General features: G+C 43.1%; 1 protein-coding gene across 3 annotated transcripts in view; it reads left to right on the top strand.

Moving 5' to 3' along the window:
* myo16 (myosin XVI) overlaps positions 1-12,828 on the top strand; it is a 1,004,680-nt gene that overhangs the window by 671,523 nt on the left and 320,329 nt on the right. For all 3 annotated transcript variants that reach the window (XM_073043171.1, XM_073043172.1, XM_073043173.1), the window contains one exon: positions 3,084-3,186. In XM_073043171.1, the coding sequence (XP_072899272.1) occupies positions 3,084-3,186 (103 nt within the window). The remainder of the gene's footprint in view (positions 1-3,083; positions 3,187-12,828) is intronic.

Raw genomic sequence — 12,828 nt, 5'->3', positions numbered from 1 at the left:
TAGAAGACTACGGACCATGTGCTGGCAGCTGGGATTAATACAGAAAGTTGCCTACTGGTTGGCATTGACAATTTAGCCAAATGACCTGTTCCAATGTTTTAAGGCTTTCTGACTTCTATGGCTCTCCTCCAGTCATATGGCACTTTATCTGAGATCAGAGTTGATTGAAAACACTCTCAGTGCCCCAACAATCTCCACCATTGTCATCTATAGCAGCCTTGGATACCACTCATCAAGCACTGGGGATTATTGTCATTATGTCTGCTAAGTCATCTTGCACATCCTCCTCTAGAAAATCCACCTTCCTGAAATCTGCAGCTATAATAACCTTCTCCTTTGTCAATATGGATGAAAGGTACACATTTAAGGCCACATGTGTATACACAGATTGCCTCTTTAGTCCCTATAGGGCACCAACCTTTCTTCAATTATCCTTTTGTTGTTAATGTACTTATAAAAACCTTACGAATTTCCTTAATCTTATCTGTTGGTGATATATTTTCTTAATTTATTCATTTACAGAATGTGGGCGTCTCCAGCGTTTATTACCCATCCCTAGTTACCCTTGAGAAGGTGGTGATTAACTGCCTTCTTGAACTGCTGTGGTCCCTGAGATGTAGGTACATCCACAGTGCTGTTAGAGAAGGAATTCCATGATTTTGACCGAGTGACAAAGAAGGATCTCTCCCTCTCCCTCACATTCACTCAGCATGGCAGTGATTAGTGCAATGCTTTACAGCACCAGCAATTAGGGTTCAAATTCCTGCCACTGTTTGTAATGTGTTTGTACATTTTCCCTGAAATTGCGTTTGTTTCTTCCGGGTGCGCCAGCTTCCTGCAAAGATGGATGAGTTAAGGTTAGTAAGTTGTGGATATGCTACACTGGTGCCACTTGTGAGCTGCTCAACATGCATTCTCAGTCTGTGTGGGTCATCGAGATAATCAGTGCATTTCACTGTATATTTCCATGTACATGTGACAAATAAAGATTCAAAGTATATTTATTATCAAAAAGTGTATAAGTCATACAACCTTGAGATTTGCAAAGCAAAGCAACAAGCCCGAAAGAGACCAATTAAAAAAAAGACCAAATCACAATGCACAGAGAAAGAGGGAGAAAAAAAATCACCATTTGTGCGAACAGTAGAAGTGAGCAACAGCAAAGCATTTCAAACCAAACTGAGTCCTTAGATCCAAATCCCCAGAGTAGGCCCAGAGCCTCAATGTTCTGCTCATCATATTAGTGGGACAAATTGTTGCAAAGTTCACCGACACAAAGTTCAGCAGCCAGGCGCAGTCTCACATCTTCAGCATCACGGTGAGAGGAGCCCCCAGTCTATCTGGGCTGGCAGTTAAATTGTCCGAACAGCACATTGTACCTCGCAATAGGACCCAGGCTTTCCTGCAGTGAATCATTCCAGGCCTAGAACATGCTGCCCGGCGATTCACTTCGGGCCTAGATTCACTGCCGAAGAAGCTACTCTCCACTTCTCCAAATCAGCTCAGCACTTAGAGTGAACCAACCTCACCTGACTCTCAACACCCTGCCTTTCCAGTCTATCTGGGCTGATGTTTAAATTGTCCAACAGCAGATCGTGCCTCACATGAGGACCTGGGCTCTGCCATGCTGAATCACTCCAGGCCTAGAACGCGCTGCCCAGCGATTCACTTCAGGACTAGATTTTGCTGCTGAAGAAGCTGTATTCGACCTTCCCAAATCAGTCCACTCTTGCATCCGGCTTAGCTGGATGGGGATCAGAACTCCTCTGCCTCAGCTTCTCCTCTCCAACTCATTCATTCCAACCAGCACAACTCCAAGTGTATCGATTTTACAGCACAGCAGTACGGCACATCTTGTGAATTCGCTCACCTCTTCATTATTTGCGGTGATAATTTACCATAATTTAATTCAAAATAAGTGTTACTTGTAATGTTTTAATTGAATTTTTTTGCTTTCAAACTGCCAGGAAGCTGTCACATGCCTTTAGTAGCGCCATCTGAAACTGGAAGCTAAAAAATAAAGCTAATCTTCACACTCACACTCACACTCATCCTCCTGAAGGACTCAGCTATTATCAGTTCTTTGTACCCGACATACACTTATTTTATGATCGCAGCTTTGGTGTCTCTTATTATCCATGATACTGTCCTTGCCCTCATGGGAACACATTGATGTTGAATTCTCACCATTTGTAGATCTACTCCCCGGTAGCTGCTCCCAGCTCACATTTTCTAGATTCCATTTGATGTTGAAGTTAGTATTCCCTTAATTTAAGAGTTTAATTTCAAGATCACCCTATCCCTTTCTATCAGGACCCCAAAACTTATGGAAATAAGAGACTACTAGACAGGTATATGGAGGAATTTAAGGTGGAGGGTTATATGGGAGGCAGGGTTTGAGTGTCGGCACAACATTGTGGGCCGAAGGGCCTGTAATGTGCTGTACTATTCTATGTTCTATGTTCTATGTTCTAAATATGGGGACGACCCCAAAATGCTGACCTGCAGTGATAATTGCAGTACTGCTCCTTCTCTTGCAGAACCACCTACATACTGGCTCATAATGTTCTCCTATTGTTACTTTAACCATTCCGTTCTTCACTCTAAGATGATTCCAGTTAATATTGGAATTGAAATCCCCTGCTCTCTTATCCATAATTGCTCGTACATCTCTCAGTGACTTGCCTACTGACTGAGAAGGCCTGTAGTATAACCCCAGCAGAACAATCACCCCATTATTTTTTTATTTATTTGCATTTGGTCTCATTTGAAGAGCCTTCGATCCTATCCTCCATCATAATTACAGTGATGGTTTCCTTAATAAATATTGTTACTTTCTTATCAATTCTTTCAACTTCCTGCCAACTGGACATTGATTGTGATGTGGTAAGACTACAATGGTTCTAATGTTCTGTTCATATCTCTATTAGCTTGGATTTCATTGCTGTTCAATAAATGATAGCATGTGCATCTTTTATGTCAGACATTTTCAGCAGGAGATCTGAGCAGCATTTTGATGTAATTTCATCCAAAGGACAAGAGGGTGGTAATTATTTCTGATTTTGAATCCTCTTCCTCTGTAGATACAGGTACCTGGCTGCAGTAAGAGTTGGGGATAGGAAGCAGCTTTCAGCAGAGGAGAAATGCCACCTCATCCTTCAGCAGTGCAAATCACAAGGCTGGCAGGTTAGTGTGATCTTTGCTTGCTGCTGATAACTGCATCATCTCTGTAAATGGAAATAGAAAAGCTTTTACCCTGAAAACTAACTAATCTTCTATCGATTCTATTTTTGATAAATTCATGCTTCAATGGGCCTATTCCAGATTGAGATCTTCAAAACGAGTATTGCCAAGGAGCAGTCATCAGAAAATCATTCAATAATAATTTCTGATTTTAATTTTGTTTGTTTAACTTCCCTTTATTTGGAGATACAAGAAGGTAACAGCCCTTCCGGCCCAATGGACTTGCACTGCCCAATCACACCCATGTGACCAATTAACCTATAACCTGTCAGTACTTGGAATCTGGGACGAAACCGGAGCAGCCAAAGGAAACTCAAGAGGTCACGGGGGGAGCATTCAGAGTCCGTACCGAGAGCAACGGGATTGAGCCCAGATCCCTGACACTGTAATTGCATTTTTGCTAATCGCTGGTCTACAACACCATCAACAGTAGGCGGCATAGGAGAATGTTTATCAGTTTAGAGTCCCAAACACATTATGTATGAAAGCAGGCACTTTGGCCCAATCAGTCCTCACCGACTATCAACTACTGATTTACAGTTATCCTACATTAATGCCACTTTTGAATTCCTGCCTTATTCCCATCAACACCTTCCACATTCTACCAGTTACCTGCTCACTAAGGCCAAGTGACATCTCCTTATTTCTCCCTGACCATGAATCCACTACCGAACATTTGTTCACGTCTTGCAGTCACGAGACACAATTTCGTGAAGAGATCTTTCTTCCATGGGTTGCAGCCCTGTAGTCTAGAATGGTTCGGAAGGACCAGAAATTTGTAAATGTCATTACACTCTTTAAGAAGGGAAGGAGGCAAAAGACAGGAAATTATACCAATTAGCCTGATTTCAGTGGTTGGTGAAATGTTGGAATCCATTCTTAAGAATGAGGCTTCAGGGTACTTGGAGGCACATGATAAAATAAGGAATTCTTTGAGGAAATAACAGGTACCGTAGATTCCGGATTATAAGCCGCTACTTTTTTCCCACATTTTGAACAGCTTTGAACTCTGCGGCCTTTAATCCAGAGCGGCTAATACATGGGTTTTTTTTCATGCCGCCTCGTAAACATTTTGCCTCGTAACAGTAGACCAATAAAATTGATGAGTAGTTCACAGAGGTCCAATGAAATTGTACGATAAATCAAGCGCACTTTCACAATTAAATTATTGTAAATCAGTCATTTGTACTCACCCTCATCAACATGGAAAACACTCGAAGAAAAGCATTGTGCTGCCTTTATGGCAGTTACTTAGTTTATAATATTTTCGCTTAGTAATTCATTTGTTAGTTAAAGTTAGAAGTGTTTTAACTATATTTGTTTTCTGTACTACATCCCGGGATGCTATGACGTCACACCCGGTTTCGCCGCGTCTTGTGGGAAAAATACCGGTTTGCGATAAACGGGAAGGTGGGGGCATTACGCGAGCACATCAGACCCGAGCATATTAGCCGAGCTCATTAGACCCGATTAGACCCGATCGCGTTACGCGAGCTCATCAGACCCGAGCACATTAGCCGAGCTCATTAGACCCGATTAGACCCGATCGCGTTACGCGAGCTCATCAGACCCGAGCACATTAGCCGAGCTCATTAGACCCGATTAGACCCAATCGTGTTACGCGAGCTCATCAGACCCGAGCACATCAGACCCGAGCTCATTAGACCCGATTAGACCCGATCACGTTACGCGAGCTCATCAGATCCGAGCACATTAGCCGAGCTCATTAGACCCGATTAGACCCAATCGCGTTACGCGAGCTCATCAGACCCGAGCACATTAGACCCGATCGCGTTACGCGAGCTCATTAGACCCGAACACATCAGACCCGAGCACATTAGCCGAGCTCATTAGATCCGATTAGACCCGATCGCGTTACGCGAGTTCATTAGACCCGATTAGACCTGATTGCGTTACGCGAGCTCATTAGACCCGAGCACATCAGACCCGAGCACATCAGCCGAGCTCATTAGACCCGAGCGAAAACGCTGCTTTTAAGTTAAAGGCGATCAATAACTTTTCCTGGTAGGCTGCAGTATATCTATTTTTACCAGTCGCTAGGAGATATTGGAATGTTGTTCGTGCTGTTCAGTAAAAAAGTATATGCAACGTAATTTGTGTTACCGATACGTATGTATATTTAAAAGTAGCCGTATTACAGGCACGGTTCGAAAAAAAGCATTTGCAATATATATTTGTTTGTTACCATATGGATTTAATTAAAAGTTAAAAAATCCTCACGTGTAATATCTTTCTGTGTAAATATCTCATATTACAACGTGGGACACCTGCGGCCGAAAATCCGGTGCGGCCTAAAATCCGGTGCGGCCTGTACAAGTAAAAAATTGATTTTATTTCTAAAATTAGAGCCAGCGGCTTTTAATCAGGTGCGCTCTATAGTCCGGAATCTACGGTAGATAGACAAAGGAGAGTCAGTGGATGTTGTACACTTGTATTTTCAGAAGGCCTTTGACAGTGTGCCACATATGAGGCTGCTTAACTATTCAGTTCAATTCAAGTTTAATTGTCATTCAACCATACATGAATACTCAAGAATACAGCCAAACGAGACAGTATTATCAAAGTGCAAAACACAGTGGTTAACAGTCACACGAGATAGCAAGCACAAATGGTATCATAATCACACAATAAAACTCACCCCAACAATCTGCGGTTGACCAGAATGGAGACTTCTCCCACCTTGCGAACACGTACTAACTCCAGCCTGAACGCTGCTGCCACACCATCCCGGTGGACCACACTAGCCCGATGCCCATCCCCCAAGCAACACCACGGCTTGAGGCCTTCGTCTCATACATACAAGACAACAAGCACATACAGGATATCAGTAAAATACAACAATGCGTGTTTATAGTGCAGATCACGTAATCCATTGAAATCATCATTTGACCACAATGGAGCTCCCAGCCTGGGATGCTGCACCACGCCACCCTTGGTGAAGCACGCCGGCCCCACCACCCGCCAGGCAACACCATGGCTTGCGGCCCAGTCCTCGCATGTACAAGAACATATAGAATATAAGTGAAATACAACCACGCTAAATATATATGTAGTCCACATCCTTTGGGCCATTGAGGTCTTCGGTCGACCATAAATGCACCATGCTGCCCCTGGCTCAGACGTCTCTCCTCCAGCAGCTGTAAAGCAGTTTGAGTCCCTTGAATGCTGCTAAAATCTCCAGGCGATTACAACAGAGCTTGTCTTCTGCTGAGCAAAAGCCTGGGAAGCAGCACTGACTCCGTTCTGGATTCTGCATCACACTGCCACCTCCCCCCAGGTGTATTGCACCATCTTCATCCCCTCACTCCTGGTGGATGCAGACAGGCAACACCATGGCTTGAGGCTGGTCCTTGTGACGACCAAGGCCAGGCAGCTTCCCTGCTCTTAGCCAATAAATCAATGAATCAGACTTCTGACGTAGTAGCTTAACTATGTCCAAAGCGGTCTAGTGATCACAAGAAAAGCGACCAAGGCAACCACTCACTATTTGACCTTAAGCCTCCTTTGACCCAGGCAGCAGCACGTTGTACAGCTCCATTTTCTCAGCCAGTGAGCAACTTGCTGATGGTGTAGGCCTGCACTACTTCAAGTATAGTAGGACCTTGCAATCATTAGAAATATGTCTAAATAGAACAGTAGCACCTTTTATTGACTCCATAGAAGCCGTTATGACTGAACATGCCACGATCTTGCCAGAACAAGATAAACAGCCCATGGTATTACAGGGAACATAGAAGATTTGGCTGACTGACAGGAGGCAAGGAGGGGAAATAAAGGAGGCATTTTCTGGCTTGCTGATGGTGACTAGTAGTGTTCCACAGGGTTCTGTGTTGGGACCACTCCTTTTCATGTTATATGTCAGTGACTTAGTTGATGGAATTTATGGCTTTATGGATGATGGTGGAGGGGCAGGTAGGTTTGAGGAAGGAGGGAGTCTGCAGTAGGACTTGGACAGATTAGGAGAATAGGCAAAGAAGTGGTAGATGGAGTGCAGTCTATGGAAATTCAGAAATTAGATGTGCAAAGGGACTTGGGAGTCCTTGTACAAGATTCCTTAAAGGTTAACTCGTTGGTGGTAAGGAAGGCAAATACAACGTTAGCATTCATTTCAAGATGACTAGAATATAAAAGCAAGGATGTTATGCTGAGGCTTTATAAGCTTTGGTCAGACCATATTTTTTGGGGCCCTTATCCAAAGAAAGGATGTGCTAGCATTAGAGAGGGCCCAGAAGAAGTTCACGAGAATGATTCCAGAAATGGAAGAGTTAGTGGCCAGGTGAGGCGACACTTCACCTGTGAGTCAGCTGGTGTGGTATACCGCATCCTGTGCTCCCGGTGTGGCCTTTTATATATTGGTGAGACCCAACGCAGACAGGGAGACCGTTTCGCTGAACACCTACGTTCAGTAGCCAGAAAAAGCAGGATCTCCCAGTGGCCACACATTTTAATTCCATGTCCCATTCCCATTCTGATGTCTATCCATGGCCTCCTCTACTGTCAAAATGAATCCAAACTCAGGCTGGAGGAACAACACCTTATATACCGGCTGGGTAGCCTCCAACCTGATGGCATGAACATTGACTTCTCTAACTTCCATTAATGCCCCTCCTCCCCTTCTTACCCCATCCCTGACATATTTAGTTGTTTGCCTGTTCTCCATCTCCCTCTGATGCTTCCCCCCCCCTTTCTTTCTCCCGAGGCCTCCCGTCCCATGATCCTTTCCCTTCTCCAGCTCTGTATCACTTTCGCCAATCACCTTTCCAGCTCTTAGCTTCATCCCACCCCCTCCGGTCTTCTCCTATCATTTCGCATTTTCCCCTCCCCCCACTACTTTCAAATCTCTTACTATCTTTCCTTTCAGTTAGTCCTGACGAAGGGTCTCGGCTCGAAACGTCGACAGTTCTTCTCCTTATAGATGCTGCCTGGCCTGCTGTGTTCCACCAGCATTTTGTGTGTGGAGTTAGTGTTTAAGTAGTGTTTGATGGCTCTGGGCCTGTTCTCACTGGGATTTATAAGAATGAAGGGTGATATCTTTGAAAACTTTTGAATATTGAAAGGCCTAGAAAGAGTGGATATAGAGATGATATTTCTTATAGTGGGGGAGTTCAGAATCAAAGGGCATAGCCTCAGAATAAAAGGATAACCATTTAGAACAGAGATGAGGAGGTCTCTTTAGCCAGAGACTGGTGAATTCATTGCCACAGATGGCTGTGGAGGCAAAGTCATTGAGTATATTTAAAATAGAGGCTGGTAGGTGTCAAAGCTTATGGGGAGAAGTCAAGCGAATGGGGTTGAGAGGAATAATAAATCAGCCATGATGGAATGCCAGAGCAGACTCAGTGGGTAGAATGACCTTATGTCTTATGGCCTTATGGTTTCCAATGTCCTTGTTTATACTACCAGCTTCTATTTCCAGCTCACATGGGATCCACAACCAGGACTGAACAGCTCTCAGGCTCTGACAAAGATCTCACTTTTCCATCTTCTCTCCCTTTCACAGCTTCTACATTCCCTTTGTTGCTTTCTCTCTTATAAATAGCTCTAGCTCATCCTATCACCTTTTTTCCATTCCCTTTTCTCCACCCATCCTTCTCCAACCCCCTCTGCAACTAAATCTAACTTGTTTTCTCTCTTCCCCAGTTCTGATGAAGAGATTTTATCCAAGGTGTTAGCTGTGTTTCTCTTTCCACGTGTTTGCTGCTTGGGCTCTGTGTTTCCAGCATTTTCTGTTTATCTCAATAATGATGATTGGATTTTCATCTTATTTTGCACCATTGTTTTGTCTAACTTGCTAAAATTGCTTTGTAGTTTCCATTCTGAAGATTAACTGATTTCTAGATGTGAGCTTGCTTTGAACAACTGCCTTTTTGCATTATCTGTGTAGTCAGTGTAGCAGACACCAACAGAATCAACAAACTCATTTGCAAGGCCGGTGACATTGTGGGGGTGGAACTGGACTCTCTGACGGTGGTGTCTGAAAAGAGGATGCTGTCCAAGTTGCATGCCATCTTGGACAATGTCTCCATCCACTTCATAATGTACTGGTTAGGCACAGGAGTGCATTCAGCCAGAGACTCATTCCACCAAGATGCAACACTGAGTGTCATAGGAAGTCATTCCCGCCTATCAAACTTTACAACTCCTCCCTCGGGGTGTCAGACACTCTGAGCCAATAGGCTGGTCCTGGACTTATTTCCACTTGACATAATTTACTTATTATCATTTAATTATTTCTGATTTTATTTTGGTATATTTCCACTCTATTATTGGTTGGTGCAACAGTAACAAAACCCAATTTCCTTCAGGATCAATAAAGTATGTCTGTCTGTCTGTTACATTCATGCTTTAGTTGAACAGCAAAGTTTTTATACGGCAATTCATTTTCCTTTTGTATAAAGTTCACTAAATTAGGATTTTGGGAGCAACCTGTTTACAACTTGTATTCAGCAGGCCAGGCAGCATCTATAGGGAGAAGCGCTGTCGACATTTCGGGCCGAGACCCTTCGTCAGGACTAACCGAAAGGAAAGATAGTAAGAGATTTGAAAGTAGTGGGGGAAATGCGAAATGATAGGAGAAGACCGGAGGGGGTGGGATGAAGCTAAGAGCTGGAAAGGTGATTGGCGAAAGTGATACAGAGCTGGAGAAGGGAAAGGATCATGGGATGGGAGACCTCAGGAGAAACTAAAGGGGGGGGTGGGGGAGCACCAGAGGGAGATGGAGAACAGGCAAACAACTAAATATGTCAGGGATGGGGTAAGAAGGGGAGGAGGGGCATTAACGGATGTTAGAGAAGTCAATGTTCATGCCATCAGGTTGGAGGCTACCCAGCTGGTATATAAGGAGGAATCAAAATGAATCCAAACTCAGGTTGGAGGAGGTTTCGCTGAACACCTACGCTCGGTCCGCCAGAGAAAGCAGGATCTCCCAGTGGCCACACATTTTAATTCCACGTCCCATTCCCATTCTGATATGTCTATCCATGGCCACCTCTATTGTCAAAATGAATCCAAACTCAGGTTGGAGGAAAAACACCTTATATACCGGCTGGGTAGCCTCCAACCTGATGGCATAAACATTGACTTCTCTAACTTCCGTTAATGCCCCTCCTCCCCTTCTTACCCCATCCCTGACATATTTAGTTGTTTGCCTGTTCTCCATCTCCCTCTGGTGCTCTCCCCCTTTCTTTCTCCTGAGGCCTCCCGTCACATGATCCTTTCCCTTCTCCAGCTCTGTATCACTTTCACCAATCACCTTTCCAGCTCTTAGCTTCATCCCACCCCCTCCGGTCTTCTCCTATCATTTCGCATTTCCCCCTCCCCCCACTACTTTCAAATCTCTTACTATCTTACCTTTCGGTTAGTCCTGACAAAGGGTCTCGGCCCAAAATGTCGACAGCGCTTCTCCCTATAGATGCTGCCTGACCTGCTGTGTTCCATCAGCATTTTGTGTGTGTTGTTTGAATTTCCAGCATCTGCAGATTTCCTCATGTTTACAACTTGTATTAATTACATTTACATGAGAATAGAGCCATCTGCTATATTTGATAAATTCCTTTGTTTGGAAATAGAACATACTGCACCGTATAAGCTGTTCGGTCCACGAGGTCATACCAACATGTTAACCTAGTGTAAAATCACTTCGACCCTTCCTTCCCCCATAGCCCTCCATTTTACTTTCATCAATGTGCCTATCTAAAAGTCTCTTAATTGTTCCTAATTCTTCCTCTACTATCACCTCTGGCAATGCATTCCACTCACATACCACTCTCTGTGTAGAAAACCTACCTTTGACATGCCCCTATTACTTTACAGTGATCACCTTAAAATGATGCTCCCATATTAGCCATTTCTGCCCTGGGAAAAAGTGTTCACTGCCGCTCTGTCTATGCCTCTTATCACTCTGTACATCTCTATCAAGTCAGCTATCTTGTAAAAATGTTTTCTCCCTAAAAAACAACTGATTTAATCAAGCATTTATCATGTAAGATTAGATTACAATTTTGCTTTTTCCATTGATTTGACTATACTCCTGGACTTGCTGAAAGCTGGTGTGATAATCAGCTAAATTAAATTCTATTAAATTAAAACTATTAAATTCTCTCTATTTAATAGTTGGCCCATGGACCTCTGCAGATCCTCATGGGCCTCTTCATTTTATTCCAGTCATCAGAAATGTTATTATTATTTAATAATTATACCTTAATATTTAAAAGCTATACTTTCAAATTCACCCAATCTTGGATTCCTTTTCCTCCAAGAGCTCTAATCATTAATCTAATGTTTCCTTTTGTTAATGTGATCAGCTCTAATAATAGCATTTCAGAGCTCTGATCTTTTAATAAACCTATTAGGCCCGCCACTTCAAGGGAATGCCTGTGCAAATCTTTTTCTGAGGTGATTCAAGAGTTGGAAATCATCCCTGTTGTGGGTTGGGTCTATTAGGGCTCTGCTGCTATTATGAATTTCCTTGAGTCTGGTTTGGATTCGAGAAGAGGGAGATCTATTTAACTGGTCAAAATGTTTGGTTCATCATAAGTGGATCTCATGAACCAAAAGAGCATAAAAGCACAATGGGCCACGGGAGTCATGAGCGTTAGATGCAAGTTCAGGTCTGTGGGAAGAGGAGCCAGGCAGAAGATTTTGTTTGGATGAGGAGGAAAGTTGGAGGAAGGAAAGGGAACATAACAAAGATCAAATAAATAGAAGCTCTCTGATTCTTGGATAATAAAGGTTAATGAAATTGACGGTATTAGTATCTTAGCTCTTATTTTGCCAACACTGAAGCAAGCATTTTGACAGAAATAGAACTCATAACTGATTAAGACATGAAAGGAGTCTTGTGTGTTGTTCCATGCTCTCCATGTGACTAGGTTTTTCTCTCTCTTATCCTAAACCTATGTCCTCTAGGTATTGATTTCACAGCCCTTTTGGGTGGTTTTGTTGATAGCAGCATAATTGTAGGCTACAGAACGTTGCTGATCCAGTGTAAGGTGGACAGAACAATGGTACATGTTAACTGCAGAAGATGCATTATGATAAGACTTATAAAGGTAGGACATACACAATAAATGCTTCAGTCTTAATGAGTATTGAGGATTAGAGGACTCTTTGTACAAGTCCAAAGCTCCTTGAAGATAGTAGCATAGTAACTAATGTAGTGAGGAAGTCATTTGGGATATCTGCCTTCATAGGCAATGATAACAACCTACAAGAGCAGTAAGTTTATAGTTTAAAGCATAGGTTCACTCACAATTAGATTACCACACTATTGAAAACAAGAGATCACTAGAAGGTGCAGAGGAGGCCTGCCAGGATGGTGCCTAGGATGGAGCATTTCAGTTTCAAGAAGAGACTAGGTTTGTTTTTTATTGGAGCAGAGAAGACATAAGATAGAGAAAAAATATGTGGGGCATAGATAAGAGTAGATAAAAGGAGAGGTATCCATAATCAGAGAACATGGGTAAAAAGTTTAGTGTGAATCTTACAATCACGACACACTGCCTGAGTGTTTGGTGGAGGCAAGTATTCTCACAATCAAGTACTTGGAAAGCACTTGAATTTTCA

The sequence above is a fragment of the Hemitrygon akajei genome, chromosome 4 (genome assembly GCF_048418815.1).
Source record: "Hemitrygon akajei chromosome 4, sHemAka1.3, whole genome shotgun sequence".
NCBI lineage: Eukaryota > Metazoa > Chordata > Chondrichthyes > Myliobatiformes > Dasyatidae > Hemitrygon > Hemitrygon akajei.
The sequence above is the reverse complement of the archived record's forward strand: the minus strand, read 5'-3'. Positions and strand labels throughout refer to the sequence as shown.